This window comes from Erythrolamprus reginae, chromosome 2 (genome assembly GCF_031021105.1).
Source record: "Erythrolamprus reginae isolate rEryReg1 chromosome 2, rEryReg1.hap1, whole genome shotgun sequence".
Classification (NCBI taxonomy): domain Eukaryota; kingdom Metazoa; phylum Chordata; class Lepidosauria; order Squamata; family Dipsadidae; genus Erythrolamprus; species Erythrolamprus reginae.
Window position 1 is genome coordinate 323950609 of NC_091951.1, and position 21477 is coordinate 323972085.

The 21477-nt window shown below is 40.8% G+C and overlaps 1 protein-coding gene across 1 annotated transcript in view; it reads right to left on the reverse strand.

Moving 5' to 3' along the window:
* Positions 1-494: 494 nt before the first annotated feature.
* Positions 495-21477, reverse strand: part of IL31RA (interleukin 31 receptor A) — a 55356-nt gene continuing 34373 nt past the window's right edge. Inside the window, 6 exon segments of the mRNA XM_070743345.1 lie at positions 495-2999; positions 3001-3339; positions 5035-5101; positions 7757-7850; positions 8462-8602; positions 11514-11660. Of these exon segments, the coding sequence (XP_070599446.1) occupies positions 2967-2999; positions 3001-3339; positions 5035-5101; positions 7757-7850; positions 8462-8602; positions 11514-11660 (821 nt within the window). The 3' untranslated portion in view covers positions 495-2966.

Consider the following 21477-nt stretch of genomic DNA (forward strand, 5'->3'; position numbering starts at 1 on the left):
TGGAGATTCTGGTAATTGTAGCCAATTCAGTTTGCATAATATACCAGTAATCAAGAACTTTGACCTTTCTAGAAAGCTGTACTAATAACCTTTTCTGATAATGTGAATGCAAATGTGAAAACACTAATTTAAATTTAAATGTGTAGTTTTCAGTCTTTTCCCTGAATTGCCATTTGTGTATTTCTTTGAAATCCATCTGTAAACAATTACAAAATTGTTAGAAGAAAGCTATTATGCTGTTTGTATTGTTGGCTTATTGTTGGAATAAATTAATGTCATTTAATGCCATGTATTTTTCTATTATTGCTTTCTTTTCAGATGTTTTGTTACACTAATATAAGAATTACTTCTACCAATACAATAATTATATGTTTGTTGATCAGTGGAAGGGATTAAGTCTGCATATATTTATCAAGATACATTGGAAAAGCTTCTAACTAATGTACAAAACTTCTTTCTATAATATCCAAAAGCATGCATTGAATGCTACTGTAAAAATGTCAAACATTATTTTATTTAAATTATTTTGATACAACTTCCATTTAAGAAGGAACAGGTTTACACTTTATACAGTTGGTCAAAACATACTAAAGTGCTTTACAAAATAAAACAGCATCAAAGAAAAAACTGCATTTTTAAAAAAATCAACATTACAAAAAGGCCTGGGAAAATGAAAAAGGCCAGGCATAATTAGCAAGGAAGACATTCCATAGTCAAGAGATTATCAAGGAAAATTATACAATATTTTTACATTTTTCTTTTATTTCAGTTGTTTTGCTTCTAAGCATAAAAGGAAAACTGGGGGAAAATTAACAAAAGGAAAATAATATACATGTATAAGTAATATACTTAAGAAAAATATGATTTTAAACAATCAATTAAAAAGTGGAAACTATGCAACATTTCATCAGTACAAAATTTTAAGATAGCATGGCAGTCTTCCACCGAACTATATTCCATATTTAACCCAGTGTTGAAATCCTTTTTACTACCAGTTCTGTGGGCATGGCTTGATGGTGTGGCTTGGTAGTGTGGCAGGGGAAAGATATTGCAAAATCCCATTCCCACCCCGTTCTGGGGCCAAGCAGAGATGGTATTTGCCAGTTCTCCAAACTACTGAAAGTTTCCGCTACTAGTTCTCCAGAACCTGCTGGATTTCACCCCTGGTTTAACCATAGCACAAGCTTAATAAATCCAGACTTCTTCCTAAATGGATAATGTTCAAATCTTTAGCAATAGCAATAGCACTTAGACTTATATACCACTTTACATATCGTTTTGTATGTGTCAAGCCCATCTTTTGCTTACAAAAAACCCACAAGGGTCCCAATCTAGTTCCTCAATGTCAGCCAAAGGAGAAAAAAAGATGAAATACATTTGGTCAAAAATCAGCATTTGGTTGCTGACATGGATATGTAATCTAAAATACATGAATTGTCCCTTAACAGATAGTGAGGATATTTTTACTTGCCACCCTGAACATGTCTGCAATGCTTTGTGCAGTCAAGCATCCGCAAGATGGAGAATTCACAACTTATCCTTTCTCCTCTTATCAGGGAGAAAGTCACGGTCTCACAGTCACAATTCTATTGATTTGAAAGTTATTAACAGATCTTAATTTTAGATGCGTCCAGCCGTGGAGTAAATAATATGCAAAAAAAGGATGTGTTTTATCACGTGAAAAACAAAACAAGCAAGATATATATGATAGTGGCTTCTTAGCTATTTCAGAGCTTCCCCTTATCACCTCATTGCAACTATTTGACTTTTTCTTCTAATCTTTTTGTTTCAAGAAACTCTAGAAAGTCAAGCTTCTTCAGTAGTAAATTAACGCAGTTGCCTCCTTGACCTTTCATACTGGTCTCTATCTCACTTAAATCTGCATTACTTAAACCAGGGGTCTCCAACCTTGGTAATTTAAGCCTGGCGGACTTCAACTCCCAGAACTGCTCTAGTTCATCTCAACACTGGGTAGATGGTGAAACATTTTAACATTCAGAGAGGTATTCAGGTAAAAGCATCATGGCATTGCTAGTAACAATTTTCACCCAAGAAATTGTGTACGCTGACATTATATAAAATATGAACTCTTTAAAGTGATCTTTTTAGTTTTACGTTTTTTTTTATAGGTTAAAACTATTTCAACCACTGAATACACATACAAATTATACAAAGCCTTTAGACTTTTATTTTTATTTCTGCCAATCTTTACAAGACGATTAGTTTTTATTTACAATTATGTGACTTCATTTCCTCCTCCATGTGTCACATATTTGAGATCTGTGATTACTAGACTAGAATAATGAAACAAAAAATTAAAGAAGGCAGAGCTTTGTACTTGCAAAAGCATATCTAACAAAAATATTTTATTTTTTTATTAGATTTTATTCTGCTTTTATTCCTTTACAAATAACATAAGGCAGTGAACATACCTAATATTATTCCTTCTTCCTGTTTTCTCCACAACAACCCTATGAGGTGGGCTGGGCCGATTGAGAATGACTGGCCCAAAGGCAGGACTAGAACTCATGGTCTCCTAGCTTCTAGCCTGATGCCTTAACCAATTGGTTAACTAGCATTTTGGGTCAGAAAGTAAGGATGTATGGATATTATTCAACTCCTAAGAGCATTTTTCTCTATATCCAAAGTTACTTAGACCATTTTTTTTCTATTCAACATCATTATATTTTATTAGGAAACAGGGCAACATGCAACATGGCCCCTGATGTGAATATTTTATACCTCCTAATAAAAGGTATGCAATAATTAAAAACAAGCATACAGGACTTACATGCTTACTATTTAGTAAAACAGCAATTACAAGCAGGATGTCCTGTAAGATTTTTAAAAAATTTGTAATTAACACTTTGAGAGTAATTTAACTGTGTCTGGTGCTATATAAGGATCCTCAACACTGCAAGAGGCCAAAAAAGCAGGTTTTGTTTCAGGTTCTTTCGTATTTTGTTCTACACTCTCGCAATCCAGGAACTCTCTTGAACAAACAGAGTTTTTCAAATATGAATTAAATTCTGTTTTCTCCTGCCCATTTTCCTGATATTGCATTTCTTCTTCTGCAGAACTTTCAGAATCCCTTTTCCTAGTCAGAAGTGGCTGATTGTGGAAGTCGTGGTTCAAAGATGATGCTGGAAGAAAGAAATCTAGAGCTTTGTATTCTCCAGTGCAAAAAGTCTCTTGACCAGCAACGGTAGGTTTTGCAGTAACGTTTGCTGGTTTGAAGCAGTTTTCGGGAAAGAGCAGTGGCAGCTCATTCTCCCTGCAAGGATCCATTTTCAAAATATTGATGTCATCCTTAGAAGATGAGTTCCCCAATATGATTTTCTGTTGAAGACAGGAAAAAAATGCAGATTCTAAGAATATAAAGCTTCCTTTACTAGTGAAAATGGGAAAAAACCACCAGCAAAGAGGATGTAGACAGGAGGACAAAAAGGAACATAAATAATTCTACTGCTGTTACTGTTCAAATGGATGTGGCAATAACAGAATAAAGAGTAATTTACTCAGTTATTTATTTACTTACTTACTTACTTACTTACTTACTTACTTACTTACTTACTTACTTACTTATTAGATTTGTATGCCGCCCCTCTCTGCAGACTCGGGGCAGCTCACAACAATAATAAAAACAATGTATCAAGAACAAATCTAATATTTAAAAATATCTAAAACCCATAATTTAAAAGAACATACAACAAAAGCATACCATACATAAAATTATATAGGCCTGGGGGAGATGTCTCAATTCCCCCATGCCTGACGGCAGAGGTGGGTTTTAAGGAGTTTGCGAAAGACAAGGAGGGTGGGGGCAATCCTAATCTCTGGGGGGGAGCTGGTTCCAGAGGGTCGGGGCCGCCACAGAGAAGGCTCTTCCCCTGGGTCTCACCAGACGACATTGTTTAGTTGACGGAACACAGAGAAGGCCAACTCTGTGAGATCTAACCGATCGCTGGGATTCGTACGGCAGAAGGCGGTCCCGGAGATATTCTGGTCCAATGCTATGTGTATCCTATGCTTGTGTATCCTATGAGCCATTAGGCAAGCACTGGGGGTTTGTTTCTGGCAACTTTTTGCCCTCTAATAACTTACATGATATCTGTCTGTCTGTCTGTCTGTCTGTCTGTCTGTCTAACTATCTATCTATCTTCTATCTAGCTGTCTACTCATCTATTTATTTATTGGATTAAATCCAATTTAACTTAAAATTAACTAGTCTAAAAACCCAAATTTATTTCTAATCAATCGCTCCCATTCACACAGAAACTATACATTTCATTCATCAGCAAGGGGGCAAGTAATTAATAGCCCCTAGCCTGACGGCACAAATGAGTCTTCAAATTCTTGCGAAAGATGAGGAGGATGGGGGCAGTAGGAATCTCTGGGGGGAGCTGATTCCAGAGGGCCAGAGCCTCCACAGAGAAGGCTCTTCCCCTAGGTCCCGCCAAACGATATGGTCATTCCTTCTTGTGTTCACCAGCACATGCCATTTAACTAATATGGCCAGAACAGAAGATACTGCAAGTTCACTCTTTGGGTCTAAAGACAAGTTGTATTTATAGAAGGAAAGCAAGGTAGAGAAAAGAGAATGGGAGGTGTCAGCTTTACCAAGCACAATCAATGCAATGGTTAGGGGCTGTTTCTTCAATGGATCCAACCTCTTGGCTACACATCTCAAGTGCTGATACAAGAGACATGTTGCGGCTTACAGACTGTGATAGTTATGAGCAAAAATGAATTGGAGGCTCATTTACAGTGATTTACATTACACTTAGCTGTTAGATGTACAGCTTACATTACACTTAGCTATTTTTTCTATGCAAAATTGCATGTGGTGTTTTTTTTCAAATTATCTCCAATAGGAGTGAATCTGAAAGGTCAGAGATGAAGATGATTTGACAAAATAAAGTCCATGGCTGCAATACTCGAGGAGATTCATGTTGCATTAGGACTAGACAAAATTCTGGGCCATCACACTCATTTTCTCACAGCCTGGTTGCCCAGCCAAAAATCAATCCTTACCTCAGATATAGCAGGACAACTTTTTATTACAGGATGAGGAATCTGAGGCCAGCACACTTGCTTTATCCTGATAAAACAAAAGCAAAATGATTTAGTTCTCCAATATTTGCATTTGATGACATCTCAAGAACGGAACCAACAAGCTTGACCTTCAGACCCTGCTTTATGGGTTTTCATAGGGTTCTTTCTCTGTTTCTATTTGATATCTACATGAAGCCTCTGGGTAACACAATCTTTCACTATGGAATTACATATCATCAGTATGCTAACAATATCTCAGACCATGTTGAATTAAATGATGCCACTAAACTTCCCTCTTTAGGCTGTAGGCCAGTGATGGCGAACCAATGGCTTCCAGAGAGTCTCCGGAGGGATGGGGGGAGGCTTTTTGCCTCTGGAGCCTGGGGAGGGCAAAAAAACAGGCCTACTGGGCCCATCAGAGGTTGTGAAATGAGCTGTTTTAGGCCTCCAAAGGGCCTTTGGAGGGATGGGGGAGGCCATTTTCGCCATCCCCAGGCATTGAATTATGGGTGTGGGCACTCGCACATGCGCGATAGCACATAAAAAAAGGTTCACCATCACTACTGTAGGCTGTTAAGGTCTGGATGAAGAGCAATACGCTGAAATTGAACCCTGGCAAAACAGAATAGTTTGGGGAATAGGTTCTGGTTTATAGAGAATTGTCATCACCCAGATGCTCCTGGTGCATAATTTGGAGGTTCCACCGGACTTGCAACTCCTGCTCAAGAGGTGGAAAGCGTGGCTAGGATTTTCAGATTGTACATCAATTATACTCTTTCCTGGACCAACATTAATCCACAATATAGTCACCTCTTTCTGTTGGAGACAGGAAAAATGTAGATTCTAAGAATTTAAGCTTCCCTTACTAGTGAAAATGGAAATAACCACCAGCAAATAGAATGTATAGACGTGTGGGCAGGGATAATTCTTACTGTCCATATGGAAATGGCAACAACAAAAAGAATAGTTGCTTGTATATGATGCTTTAAATCAGTGGTTCTCAACCTTTCTAATGCCACGATCCCTTAATAAGTTCCTCATAGTATTCTGACCCACAACCATAAGTCTAGCACCAATTCTCCCAACAGAGCTTTAAGCTGATTGGCCAGAAGATCAGAGGGACACCCCCACTGTAAACGCCTGATTGGTTGGATTGTAAAAATATGTTCCAAGGCCCCAGAATAGAACCTTTAGTTCCTAACACTATGGGAAATTTGTATTTTATCATGGTCTTAGGTGACCCCTGTGAAACGGTCATTTGACCCCAAAGGGGCCCCAACCCCCAGGTTGAGAGCCACTGCTCTAAATGAAGATGACTATGCTTTACATGCTCTTGAAAAGTATCTGGAAGCTTTAGTTAGTCCAAAATGCGGTGGCCTGCATGCAAGTCTAAATTTGTACACATCACTGGCCTTGTGGAAGCTACATTGGTTGCTGATTTGCTTCCAGATCTAATTAAAGGTTTTTGTTATCACCTTTAAAGCTTGGGGCCAGATTATCTGAAGGTCTGTCTCTTCCCAATTACATCCTCCCAGCAAATTTAACAATCAGGATCCATCATGGGTCATCTAGTTAGACCATGAAGAAGGAACGTTATCTCTCCAGAGATAAGAGTGGCCCTAATCTTATTAATCTTTTGAAAAGTTATTTGTCTGCACTCCTGGAGATCCCAATCTGATATAGAGCCCATCAAGTAGCTTATCTGAATGTTGTCATGGGAGCGTGGTGGATATGAGACTGTTTTGGGTTTTGAGACCACTTTGAGCCGTTGTGAGTTGAGTTTCCATATACAGTAAATCTTTTTAATAAATAAATAAAAATCCCCTAATTTTATTTGGTCCTCCTAAACTGAAATATTTGGTGTGTTGTGACTATTCTGAGGGAACTTTGTGTACTGGTATTCCCTTCTTGATACTATAATAAATATAATAAATTATTAAAATAAATGAAAATTAATTAAAATAAAACAAAACAAAACAATATAAAATAATATGAATAAAATAAAAAATAAAATAATACAATATAATATAAATATAACAATAATATATAATTAATATAATAATATAATATAAATATAACAATAATATATAGTTAATGTAATATAATATTTCACTTGATGTTTGGAGAAAATGTATGCAATCGTTCAACATTCTGAAGAAGTTCCAATATGTTTAGGTACTGTGTCAGTGTATATGGAAGGGGAGACTTCACCTGGTCCCTGCTTAAAGTTAGCTCCTAAAATTATTTTGTATATAACCTATGGAACCCAATATTTGGGCCAGGGAAGTTGGATGTGGGAATGTTATGCTTGGAAAATATAACACACTGAATCATTCAAAGTTCCTATTGAAATTGCAACCATCTGGAGAAAAATTGTGTTTAAGAAGGAGTTTCATGTAAGTAATGAAAGGGGAAAAGATAAAGAGGTTGGATTGTGATTTGCAACAAGCCTTGTCACATAGCCTCAGACGAACCTAGTAATTTAAGTAGGGCTCATTTCACTAAGTGATATAAGTAAAAAATAATTGCAGCACTTTCACAGTGCTGCAATTGAAAGAAAGAAAAGTAAAAAAAAATACCAACAACCTTGAACTACTGAAGACTGAGATTATATATTAGATTAAATAATTGCCAAAATAAATACTGGGCCATATTATTGTTTTTTCACATTTTGTTTTCAATCATTTAAAAATATACTCACATTTTATATTTTAGAGCCCATAATAGTCCAAAACATATGAAGCATGCCATGAATATTCCAATGAAGACAGTTGCCAGAATAATGTCTGTTGTACCTAGAGGAGAGGGCAAGCAAATTAAAATGTCAAATTCCAAATATTTTAGGTCAAAAATGTCTAATGACATTTTAGACATAGAGATCAATGAAATCAATGTGATTGATTCCATGAAGTGGCATCCAAGAGAGAAATATATATTTGTGCAGATAACTGAGCTAAGGATATGGCTCTGCCTTCTCTGGATATTGCTGGATATTGTGACTAAAATATAACTATTCTACAGAATCTTCACAGCTCATTAACCTGTAAAAGCAAGACATTAAAAATATCACTGTTTAATTTTTCTAACGTTTCCAATTGCAGAAGATTAGCAGTGTCTCATTTTCATTCATGTTAAGTCATTCTTTCTAGTTAAAAATAATACAAACATGTCTTAAGTAACAATAAGCATGTCTTAATAACATGTCTTAATAACAATAAACATAAGCGCATTAGAGTGCCTTCCGTCCCCTGTCCTATAGTCTCTCCTATATCTCATATTTCTTTTTTTCTATATCCTCTATAACATTCATTGTGTATTATTGTGTATTGGACAAAATAAACAAACAAACAAACAAACAAATAAATAAATATCTGAAGAGAAAAACTATTTGCCTTGAATAACTTACTAAGTAGCTTAGTAAAAAAGTACATTTCATTTCCCTTTGTTCCTCCAATGCTGGTGTTTGCCATAATCCAAACTATGTAATTGGTGTTGGGCTGCAAAGACGTAAGTTCGTACTTCAGGATACTACTGTCCACAGTTTTTTCTATTAAGACATAAATGGAAAATTAAGTGATCATCTCACCCAGCATAGAAGAGCTGCCATCCCTTCAATCCATTTTCATCCTTCATTTATTCCAGTAGCTTTTATGCTACTACACACTCTACGAGATTTATAATAAAAGGAGGGGAAACGCCCTCAGCTATTATGCCTAAAAACTCTTTCCACAGGCCATTTCCTTGCTCTGGCTTTTATTTTGCTTTCCTTTTAATCACCACTCTCTGAAACCTGTCTGAACAACTTTGGAGTATAAAGCTAATCAATGGGGAAGCAGAAATAGCTTCCCAGCTATTGAAAAGAGCAACTCGTGGATTTGTTTAGAGCAGTGATTCTTAACCAGGGCGATATTGCCCCCCCCCCCTCCAGGGTGCGATTTCATTTTCAGGGGGGAGATGGAATGAAAAAGGGAGAGGGAAAAGGGGGAGATATAGGGCAATGGAGCAAGAGGTTTTGGGTACACTTTTGAGTCTATTTGTACAATGAATCGTGTTTTTGTCGTACAAAAACATCAGACCGCTACCCTGTTTCCTGGAAAATAAGTCACCCCTGAAAGTAAGACACCCTTAGTCTTCAGAGAGGGGCGGAATACAAATCTAATAAATTATTATTATTATTATTATTATTATTATTATTATTATTATTATTATTAATTATTATTAAGACATAGGATAGATTTCGTAGAATTGCCTAATATAAGGCATCCCTGAAAGTAAGATGTAGGAGATGTTTTGTTTCACAACATTCCCAAACAGAACATATATAACATATATTTGAAGAAAGTATAATTGTTGTACATGGAAATAATGGTACGATAGTAGTAAGAAATTCTTGATAGCATTCACAGTTTGTCTGGTTATGCTGGTTTGTGATGACAACTACTGTACAGTATAGAATAAACGTTCATTTTTTTGCTCAGCAATAAATGTGAATTCTTCATTGAAAAAAAAATAAGACATCCCCTGAAAATAAGACGTAGCACATCTTTGTGAGCAAAAATTAATATAAGACGTCGTCTTATTTTCGGGGAAACAGGGTAGTTATTAGTGGAATGAATTGTTTTCAAATGTTCCTCCAGCTAGCTTCAGTACCAAATGCTGTAAACATGTGAATATGCATCGCTTATCTTCATGCACGTTGTGTGCGTCTCCTTGTGAGATTTTGTATAATGAAATTACTATAAAGCCAGGGTTCTATGGAAATTCTCAGTCATCCAGGTTATGGTTGTCCTCAGTGATGGGTTCCTACCGGTGCAATCTACCAGTATCGGTAAGTAGCCTGATGATGATGTAATTTGGGTGATTTTTTTCGGGGTTAGAGGGCTGCTCTGCATCCTGTGCTTTTGAAAAAAGCTCTCCCGCCCACCCTCATGTTAATGCCAACCATTATTCTTCATCTGAAGCACAGCTGGAAAACCCCTCAGCTGTGTTTTGGCTGGTAATATCACCTTGAACATGCACGGGGGTGAAATTGTGTAGTGGGACATGTGCGCAGATACACACCAGTAGCGAAATATAACTGGAACCCTCTTTGTCCCAAAAAACGAAGTCCATTTGTCTTTTGAAAAAGCATCTTGGGAATATAAAGCCAGATATTTTTCAGCAGAGGTTTGCAGTTTTATAATACAGTGATCCCCCGATTATTGCGAGGGTTCCGTTCCAGGACCCCTCGCAATGATCGGTTTTTCGCGAAGTAGCGGTGCGGAAGTAAAAACACCATCTGCGCATGCGCAGATGGTGTTTTTACTTCCGCCGCAGCAGCGAGGAGCCAAAGATTGGGGTTTCCCGCCGCCCACGCAAACTCCTCGCTGCTGCCGCGCCCGCCGCTTGTCCGCCCGCCGCTTGTCCGCCGCCTGCCTGCCCGCGCGCCCGCCCTTCGCCCGCCCACACCGTTCGCTCGCGCCGCTTCCCAGCTGAGTCCTGAAGCGAACTTCCGCGTTTGGCTTCAGGACTCAGCTGGGAAGCGGCGCTGGGGTTTCCCTGCCGCCCACGCAAACTCCTCGCTGCTGCTGCGCCCGCCGCTTGTTCGCCCACCGCTTGTCCGCCGCCTGCCTGCCCGCGCGCCCGCCCTTTGCCCGCCCACGCCGTTCGCTCGCGCCGCTTCCCAGCTGAGTCCTGAAGCGAACTTCCGCGTTTGGCTTCAGGACTCAGCTGGGAAGCGGCGCTGGGGTTTCCCTGCCGCCCACGCAAACTCCTCGCTGATGCCCGCCGCTCGCCCTCCCGCCAGCAAGAGGGGGAAGACCCAGGGAAGCCGCCCAGCAGCTGATCTGCCCGGCGCCATCTACGCATGCGTGGCCATAGAAAAAAGGGCGCGCATGCGCAGATGGTGTTTTTACTTCCGGGTTGAAAAATCGCTATATAGCCTTTCGCAATGATCGGGATCGCGGAACCCGGGGGATCACTGTATATAAATAGATATACTGCTCTTGAGTTAAAAGGATCTATAGAAAATAGGTGGAGGGGTATGAATGTTGTTTGGTGGTGGGCACTTAACACTGAGCACATTGCTATGTGTTGTGTTGTGTGAATGTTTTATTGTTATCATAAAAATCAATAAAAAATTAAATTAAAAAAGTTTTCAGTTTCATTTAGTGTAAACTAGGACCATCCTTAAGTAATCATAAACACCAGAAAGATAGAGGCAGAAACAGACATACTAAGAGAAATGATTTTAAAATAGTAGATTATCTCAGAGTAAAGAAGCATACATCTGAAGTTAAAGAATTGGCAATAGTTTTATTTATTTATTTATTTATTACTTAGATTTGTATGCCGCCCCTCTTCGAAGACTCGGGGCGGCTCACAACATGTAAAAACAAATCATAAGCAATCAGACAAATTTAAAATATTTAAATATTTAAAAAACCCCAAGTTGTTCTTTTTTCAGTTTGTATACATACCCTCACGTTTGTGACCTTCTTCTTGATAAATTATGGTATAGCTAATAATCACACCGTTTCTATCTTCTTCTGGAATTTCTTTCCATGTTATGACAGCATAATCTTTACCGGTATTTTCCACTTCAACCTGAGGGCCTACAGATGGGGCTAAATTATACAAAACAACTTTTAACTGAATCAAATGATCTTAGCAGTTTTTTTATTTATTGATTGATTGATTTATTTATTTATTTATTTATTCTTTGTCCAATATACAATACATATGGAATGAAATAAACATTAAGTAGTATATATATAGGGATAATAAGTAAAAAAGAAGAGGAGTGGATGAGAGGGAGAGAATATATAGGATATATGAGAAAAGGAAAGGTAATTGGACAGGAGACGTTAGGCACATCAGTGCACTTATGTACGCCCCTTACTGGCCTCTTAGGAACCTGGAGAGGTCAATCGTGGAGAGTCTAAGGGAGAAATGTTGGGGGTTGGGAGTAGACAGAGTCCAGTAATGAGTTCCACGCATTGACGACTCGATTGTTAAAGTCATATTTTTTATAGTCAAGTTTGGAGCAGTTAATATTAAGTTTGAATCTGTTGCATGCTCTTGTGTTGTTGCGGTTGAAGGTGAAGTAGTCGTTGACCGGAAGGACATTGCAGCATATGATCTTGTGGGCAATACTTAAATCGTGTTTTAGGCGCCGCAATTCTAAGCTTTCGAGACCTAGGATAGTTAGTCTGTTTTCGTAAGGTATTCTGTTTCGAGTGGAGGAGTGAAGGGCTCTTCTGGTGAAATATCTTTGGACGTTTTCGATAGTGTTGATGTCTGAAATGTGGTGTGGGTTCCAGACAGATGAGCTGTATTCGAGGATGGGTCTGGCATAAGTTTTGTAGGCTCTAGTCAGTAGTGTGAGATTGCCAGAGCAGAAGCTACGTAGGATCAGGTTAACAACTCTGGAAGCCTTTTTGGCGATATAGTTGCAGTGGGCTTAGTTGCAGTTGGTTAGAAAAAGACAGGTAACAGAGTTTTGATACTTTGGAAATGGCTTGCACCACATATAAACAGAACAAAATAGCTCACTGGCCCAGGAAGATAATATTTATATATATAGATAGATTTTTATATAAGATTGGTAGATTTATATGGAGTAGGCCACTCTGATTCCTCGGAGAGGGGTGGCATATAAATCCAATTAAATTAAAAAAAATAAAAATAGAGACTAAATTGTAAAATGTAGGAAAATTCCTGCCTTAAAGGTGGCTGATACTGAACTGTGACAGTTAAGTCTCATATACATCATATAGGTAAGACTTTCATATGGATGCTATTGCCAAGAAACAAGGTGGATAAAAATTGATGTTTTTTTAAAAAAGAAAAAAGAAAAAAAGCAGATTTTTAAATTTTAAATAGGTTTTTAAATTTTAAATTGGATTTTTAAAAATTCTTATCAAATTTATTTTAATAAAATGCTTTTGGAGTAAAAATCTATGTAAAGATAATTTTCTATTTAAGATAAATAAATCGTTTAGTTTATTCAGCATGAAATGGAGTTTAGTTATGTAACATGAGGCTGTATATTCTGCAACATTGAGACTGTTGGTAAGTCAACAGCAGTTCAGATGAGTAGCAGAGATGACAGTTGCTCTTTAAAAATTATGATTTAAATCAAGTTGAAGCCTTTTTACTAGTGATTTAAATCATGATTTAAATCAAGTGCATCCTGCTACAAAAGCTTTTTTTGCATATTTTTTTATTTTTAGATATATATAAGTATTGAATATTTGAATAATGTGGCATCTAAGTACAAGTATTAGTTTTGATACCAAATAATAGTAATAATATTAACAATTTTAGTAGTCTTAGTTACATTAATCATACTCACATTATTATAGTAATTTTATACGTAATACACTTGTCTTTCAACTTCTGATCCTTTCCTCTACATACTGATTTTAGAATATTATATAGAGATATGCACAATACTTTTTCTCCCCTTTCTAATTTTTTCCTCTATTCTAAATCTAAATAACACAAATTTTATATTAGTAGGTATTCTATTTCTATCCATCATTTCTTGCCTGTTTAAATATTTCAATTCTTGTTGATTTTTAGAATGTTTTCCATAGTCCCCCTTTTGGGATTTTGTATAAATTACATTAATCAAACTCATATAATTATAGTAACATAAATATTAATATTAAAATTATTAGCATTGTAGTATTTGCTCCACCCTATATATAATCCATTTAATTATTCCAACATTTTAATACACACTACTAATAACCATAATAATGTTAAAGGATTATTAATACCATAATCTTTCAATTTCTAATCTATTCTATCTACTGATTTTAAAATATTATATAATGCTGTACATATCAATATTTTCCCTCTAATTTCTACTTCTATTTTAAATCTTAGCAGAAATCTTATATTAATAGGTATTCTATTTCTATCCATCATCTCTTGTTCATTTTAATATTTAAATTCTTGTTGGTTTTTGGCATGCTATCCATACTCCCTTGGTGTTTTGTATCTCCATTTATTTATTTATTTTATTTATTTATTCAATTTTTATGCCGCCCTTCTCCTTAGACTCAGGGCAGCTTACAACATGTTAGCAATAGCACTTTTTAACGAAGCCAGCATATTGCCCCCACAATCTGGGTCCTCACTTTACCCACCTCGAAAGGATGGAAGGCTGAGTCAACCTTGAGCCGGTGATGAGATTTGAACCGCTGACCTTCAGATCTACAGTCAGCTTCAGTGGCCTGCAGTACAGCACTCTACCTGCTGCGCCACCCTGGCTCTCCATGCATCATTCATATTTAATCTAAGTAATCCCTGTGCCTCTACCTCTATCTCTTGCTGCGAAACCTTCACTATGTCTATCAGTGTCTTTATACTCACTTCAGGAATGTCTTTTTGTTTATCAAATTTTATTTTTTGATCTCTTAATGTATAATGTATAATGTATTGGATTGTCTTTTCACTTGTTGTGAGCCGCCCCGAGTTTTCGGAGAGGGGCGGCATACAAATCCAAATAATAAATAAATAAATAAATAAAAATAAATAATCTGTCTGTTCTATTTCATCCATTTTTATCATCTCTTCCTTTTCCTTGTCTTTATGATTCATTTGTTGTTTTATCAGCTCTATCCTTTCCTTTATTTTTTCTATTTTCTTCTCTATTTCCAGGGTTATCTGTTTGTTTTTCATTGTTATTTGCTGAGCTTTTTCTGGTCTCACAACCGCATCATGTATCAAATCCTTTATCTCTCTATAGTTCTTTGTTATGGTTTCATGAATACTTTGAAACATCAATAATATTTCTTTTTGGAATATACTTATTTTCCCCTGTTGAAGCATTTTGCCTTATTTTAATAAGTCACAAAGTTACTGAAGACTCTACCAAGTCCCAAACTCTCCGTTGTCTGTAACACCAAACAGCCAGTATTAAAACAATTCTGTCAGTCCCAAAGTAATTTCTCAGGATGCACAGTATTTATCATTCTTTGTAGTCCTCCACCAGTCAGTTTACTTCTTCCAAATTTCCCAATAAGTCTTTTTATTTCTTTAATTCTTCTAATTTTACCTCTTTATACGGTTATCAGACAACATTTATAGACCTAAATAATCCAACAATTTTCACCATATCTTCATATGCCATGTAGTCAACTCTTTGATTTCAATGATAATTCCAGGTAATAATAATAATAACAGAGTTGGAAGGAACCTTGGAGGTCTTCTAGTCCAACCCCCTGCCAAGGCAGGAAACCTTACATTACTTCAGACAAATGGTTGTCCAACATCTTCTTAAAAACTTCCAGTGTTGGAGCATTCACAACTTCTGGAGGCAAGCTGTTCCACTGATTAATTGTTCTAACTGTCAGGAAATAGGCGTTGATTGCTTACCTGAACGCCTCTTCTCGTACGGTGAGCGGGTACAGCAGTCACATGGGTTGCTCATGTCCAATCCGGTGGAACTGAGCCTAGTGTTAAAAAAGCTTGCTGGATCCGCCCCTTCCCCAGAATTCGCGAATCCATAGACTAGGCTCAGCTGTGAAGCTCTGTAGTGTTCAACTCTCATTGTTAGAGGGAGAAAGGTTATAGGAAGGTAAAGAAGACACATACAAGGGCGGGAAGTGACTGCTGTACCCGCTCACCGTACGAGAAGAGGCGTTCAGGTAAGCAATCAACGCCTATTCTCCGTACTGAAGGAGCGGGTCCAGCAGTCACATGGGACATACCCAATAGATGGTCCCTAGGGTGGGATTAGATTGCTATCGTGAGAGATAACGGATTGGAGTACCCTTCTGCCGAAGGCAGCGTCCGCTGAGGCGTAAGAATCAATTTTGTAGTGCCTGATGAAGGAATTTGGCGAGGCCCAAGTGGCTGCTTTGCAGACCTCCTCCAACGGGGCTTGAGTCGCCCAAGCAGCCGAGGTGGCTGCGCTCCTGGTGGAATGCGCTGTGATGTTCCTTGGAACTGAGAGGGCGGCCGATTCGTAGGCCTTAGATATAGTCCCTCTGATCCAACGGCCTATCACTGTAGAAGACACTTTGGCCCCCATGACTCTGGGATGATAGGCTATAAAAAGTGCTTCCGACCTCCGAAAGGGTCCTGTGCGTTGGATATAGATCCTCAGCGCTCTAATGAGATCCAGGGTGTGCCATCTAATTGCTAAGGGGTGGTCCCGTTGGAGGCAGAAGGAAGGTAAGACAATATCCTGGGTCCTGTGGAACATGGAACTGACCTTGGGTAAGAAGGTGGGGTCCAGTCGCAAGACTACCTTGTCCTGATGAAATTGGCAGAGGTCCTGCCTGATTGAGAGGGCAGCCAACTCCGAAATGCATCGGGCAGAGGTAATAGCCACCAGGAATGCCACCTTAAAGGATAGGTACCTGAGGGACGCCGATTTTAAGGGTTCGTATGGTGCCTGCGTGAGGGAATGGAGAACCCGTGGCAAATCCCAGGATGGATACCTGTGGACCTTGGAAGGTCTGAGGTTGGCTATACCCTTGAGGAATTCCTGAACTTCTGGAAAGGAACGGAGAGGCTGTCTGCGGGGCCCCGCTAGGACAGAGGAAATGGCCGCCAGATGACGCCGGAGGGTGCTGGTGGAAAGTCCTTTATGGAAACCTTGCATAAGGAAGGAAATGATCCTGTGTATGGGGATGCACAGGGGAGAGAGACCCTCCTGTAGACACCACTGGTGAAACTTGGACCACGTATGGTCGTAGATTCGATTGGTCGAACCCCTTCTGGCCTTTAAGATGACCTCCACTGTATCGGGGTCGTGTCCACGCAGTTCTAGGTCTCTCCTGATAACAGCCAGGCGGTGAGGTGGAACCACTCCGGGTCTGGATGGAATGAGGCCCCCTGCCGCAGCATATCCCCCGAAACGGGGAGACGCCAAGGGTCCTGGACGGACAACTGTTGGAGATCCGCGAACCAGGGCCGGCGGGGCCAATGAAGGGCGATTAGGATTACTCGGGCCCTCTCGGTGAGGACCTTGTGAATCACGTCCGGGAGAATTGGAATTGGAGGGAATGCGTAGAGTAGGCCTGGAGGCCATGGGCTCCGGAGGGCATTGATTGCTTCCGCTCCCGGGGATGGAAATCTGGAAAAAAAGCGAGGGAGTTGGGCGTTCGCATTGGTCGCGAAGAGATCCAGAACTGGTAGGCCGAATCTGAGGCTGATTTGATGGAACAGGTCCTGATGGAGATTCCACTCTCCGGGGTCTATCGTTGCTCGAGATAGCCAATCCGCCTGGACGTTGAGGCTCCCCGAGATGTGGTCGGCTAGGAGCGACCGAAGATGTTTTTCCGCCCAAAGGCCTAACTTGAGGGCCTCCCTCATGAGGGCCTTGGATCTCGTGCCCCCCTGTCTGCAGATATGGCTTTTCGTGGCGATGTTGTCGGTGAGAATGAGAACGTGCCGGTTGGGGATGCGAGGAGAGAATTGCTTCAGAGCCAGGGAGACGGCTCTTAACTCTAGCCAATTGATTGGCTTGGAAGCTTCCTCCGGGGACCACGTGCCCTGGGCTATCATCCCCTGGGCGTGGGCGCCCCATCCCGATAGACTGGCGTCTGTGGTGATGACAAATTGATCCGGGCACCTGAAAGGGGATCCTTTGTCCATGGCCGGAGACTTCCACCACTTGAAGGATCTGCGAACAATTGGTGGAATGACAATGCGACGGCTCGAGTTGCTGTGCCCCGATCTCTGAAAGGGTAATAGGAGCCACTGTAGTTCCCTAGCATGAAGGCGAGCCCAGGGAATGATGCCTATGCATGACACCATCTTCCCCAAAAGGGAAGACAGGGATACTATGGAAACTGAAGGTTGAGATAAAATGCATGAAATTAACTCCCCTATACTGATTTTTCTCTCAGGAGAGAGAAAGACCTGGGAGGATTCTGAATTAATAACGGATCCCAGGTGTAAAATGGATGTGGAAGGTTGGAGATGACTTTTGTCAAAGTTGATGGAAAAACCATGGTCCTGTAGAACTGACATGGTGACAGAAAGGTCTGTTTTCACTTTCTCTAGGGAGTTCCCATGAATCAAAATATCATCAAGGTAACATAAAATGTGGATGGGAGACGCCCGGATATAGGCCGCCAGAGACCCCAAGAGCTTTGTAAAGACCCGAGGGGCCGAGGAAAGGCCAAATGGCATCGCCCTATACTGGAAATGCCTGCCCTGAAAGGAGAAACGTAGAAATTTTCTGTGGCATTTGGCTATAGGAATATGGAGGTAGGCCTCAGTGAGGTCTAAAGAGACCATGAAATCTCCCGGGTGGATGGCGGCCAAAATGGATGATAAGGAGTGCATCTTAAACTTCCTATATTTGATGAATAGGTTCAGCTTCTTTAAATCCAAAATAGCTCTCCAACCTCCGGAGGATTTTGGAACCATAAATAGGATGGAATAAAAACCTAGACCCTTCTGACCGGGGGGAACCGGTTGAATGGCTCTGATGGACAATAAGTGGGAAATGGCCTCCTCCATACGGTTACAATCTGAGGAGGACCTGGGAGAAGGGCAGGAAATAAAACGTTTCGGGGGGGGAGAAGTAAATTCTAAAAGAAGGCCTGTTTGAACAGTGTCAATGACCCAGGGGTCCTTGGAGGTGAGACGCCAATTAGAGGCGAAATGGGCTAGACGGCCACCTATGGGAATCGAGGAAAAACTACCATCTAGGCTTTTTTGAAGCCCTGTTAGAGGACGCTCCCCTTTGGAAGCGAAAACCTCTGCCCCTGGAGTTCCTACCTTGGGAACGAAAGCGGGGGGAATACTGACCTGGAGATCTCTGATAGGAAGCCGCTTGATCTTGCTGACGCCCTGGGCGACGAAAGGACTGCGTTTTGGTAGCCTTTTTGGTGGTTGGACCCAATACTTTCTTCTTGTCCGTGGTTTCCGTGAGGAGTGGATCCAGAAGATCCCCGAAAAGAAGGTCGCGCTTTAAGGGTCCCAGAGATAACTGCCACTTCTGACGTACTCCTGCTTGCCAAGGGCGAAGCCATAGGAGTCTTCTTGCCGTTGTGGAAGCTGCCATAGACTTAGCAGAAAATCTAGTAGATTGTAAAGTGGCATCAGCCACGTACTGAGCAGCTGCAAAGACCTTGTTGAAGTCTTGTTGACCTCTCAAGTCATCGGGAGGAATATGCTGTTGAAGTTGGCGAAGCCACAGAAGCATGGCTCTGGAGAAAAAGGAAGCCGCTGCAGAACTTTTAATGGCCCAGGAATCTGCGGTGAATCCTCTTTTGAGCATCTGTTCAATCCGCTTGTCCTCTGGGCGGAGGACTTCCTCTGCTTCGCCTGGCACAGCAGCCGCCGAGTGAAGGATCTTGACAGGTTCATCCGGTTTAGGAAAGGAAAGGAGCTCCTCATAGGAAGAGGAGAGTTTGTACAACTTTTTGTCCTTGGTTGTGGGATTGAGCCCAGAGGCTGGGAAATCCCACTGCTTAAGTAAGGCATCTTTAAACAATTTAGGCATAGGAATTACCTCATTATCCTCCTGTTCCTCTGTGAAGTAAGGTAAATTCTCCTCCGGGGGATCAGTGGATGTGGAGGCCTGTTTCTCCTGGGCCGCCAATCCCGTAGAAATTCTAGCTTTGAGGAGGAGAGATTTGAACAATTGAGAGGGAAAAATAGTAATTGGAGAAGGAACCTTTATTTGGGATTCCTCATCATCTGAGAGGCCTTGAAAGGGATCCTCATCCTCCTCCATATCCTCATATTCGTCCTGAGAGGAATCTGATTCATCCTGAATAGGAGCTCTAACCGTTGGGGAAGAACCCAAGGGGCGGGAGGGACGAGGAGGAGGAGGAGGTAAGGGAAGCGCATTGATGGTAGAGAGTTTAGCATCAATGGCCTTGGATAACACAGAAAAAATAGATTGGAATTCAGGAGGTAAACTAGAAATATCAGCAGGAATGGCAGAAGAATCCCTGAAGGCCTGGTAGGATCCTGGCTGGGAGGAATCTTCAATAATATCTGGTTCCTCTGGACCTACTCCCCATAGGTTAGGTTGGGGTCTGTCTAGGTTTGGCTCATCCAGAGATAACACAGTGACCCCAGAAGAAGGCAGATTAGAAGCCTCTGGGGGGTCATGACTACTGAGTACTTGGGCCTGTACTTTCAAACGCTTTGCTGATTTGTCATGGATTTTTTGTAGGGCTAGGTCCCTTCTCTTCTCGGCCCTGGTGACTTTGGTCGAGGGGCGGGCCCCTGAAGAAGAGGAGGTTGAGGCCTGGGGGATACTGGTAATCTCATCGCCTGTAGGCCTGGCCTGTCTGGGACCTTGAGTGGTGCCTCTCTTGGGAAAAGTAGCCATAGTCTGACAATTAACAGAAGACAAGGCTGAGCCAATAACTGAATAATTAGGGAGAAGAATTTCAAAGACTTCCCAAGAGGAATGGATCCTGCTCCGAGGCCTCGGAGCTGCTGAGACTTGAGGGCAATCTGGGCAAACCCAGAGTTCGTGTCCCCAAATACAGCGTGGCCAGCCTCCCTAAACTTAAATTAAAGTAACCAAGGCACTCTGGTTGGAGGCTTAGCCGGTGGAGAATTAAGCCTGAGCGTCCCAAAGCCCACTCCGGGATCCAAGCGGTGGACTGAGGCCTACGCGGCTGGCAGAAGGCCAACACGAGAGGCCTAAATTTAAAAAGGGCGCGAAGGCCTTCGCGCCGAAAAATCGCTCCGTAATAGAATTCTTAAAGGGGAAGCGATCGACTAAGTCCAGGAGACTAAAACAAGCGTCTCACTCCGCAGGAGGTATTTCTTAAGCCCTTTAACAATAATACTATAATAAATCAATGAAGCAATACTTGCACCAAGACCTCCAGGCCAAAGGATTAAAGGAATCCACAAGCGGCAGCGGGGATCGTAAACGGCAAAACAGCCGGGGGAAAACGAAACCGCAACTTCTCCCAAAGGAAAAAAGCCGAGCCTCAAACGGCTGGCGCTATTAGTGCAAGTAAACAAATAAGGATAAACAATTCTTACTACTTTTGAAGGAAAGATCGAAGGGAAGGTGTTAGAATGTTGAACGAGCTATCACAATACAACCGCAGGATATGCGAACTGAGCGAATTCTGGGGAAGGGGCGGATCCAGCAAGCTTTTTTAACACTAGGCTCAGTTCCACCGGATTGGACATGAGCAACCCATGTGACTGCTGGACCCGCTCCTTCAGTACGGAGAATTTCTCCTTATTTCTAAGTTACTTCTCTCCTTGTTTAGTTTCCACCCATTGCTTCTTGTTCTACCCTCAGGTGCTTTGGAGAATAGGTTCACTCCTTCTTTATATTTGAAAGCCAGTTTACTTAGCAATCTTCAAAAGTCTCCAAAAAATTGTCCTTCTTAGCCGTGCAGCAAATAGATATAAGACATTATGCAAAGAGAAAAAAGAAAGCAAACCCGTCTCCCAGATGTTCAAGGACATTTCCAGACTTGTAAA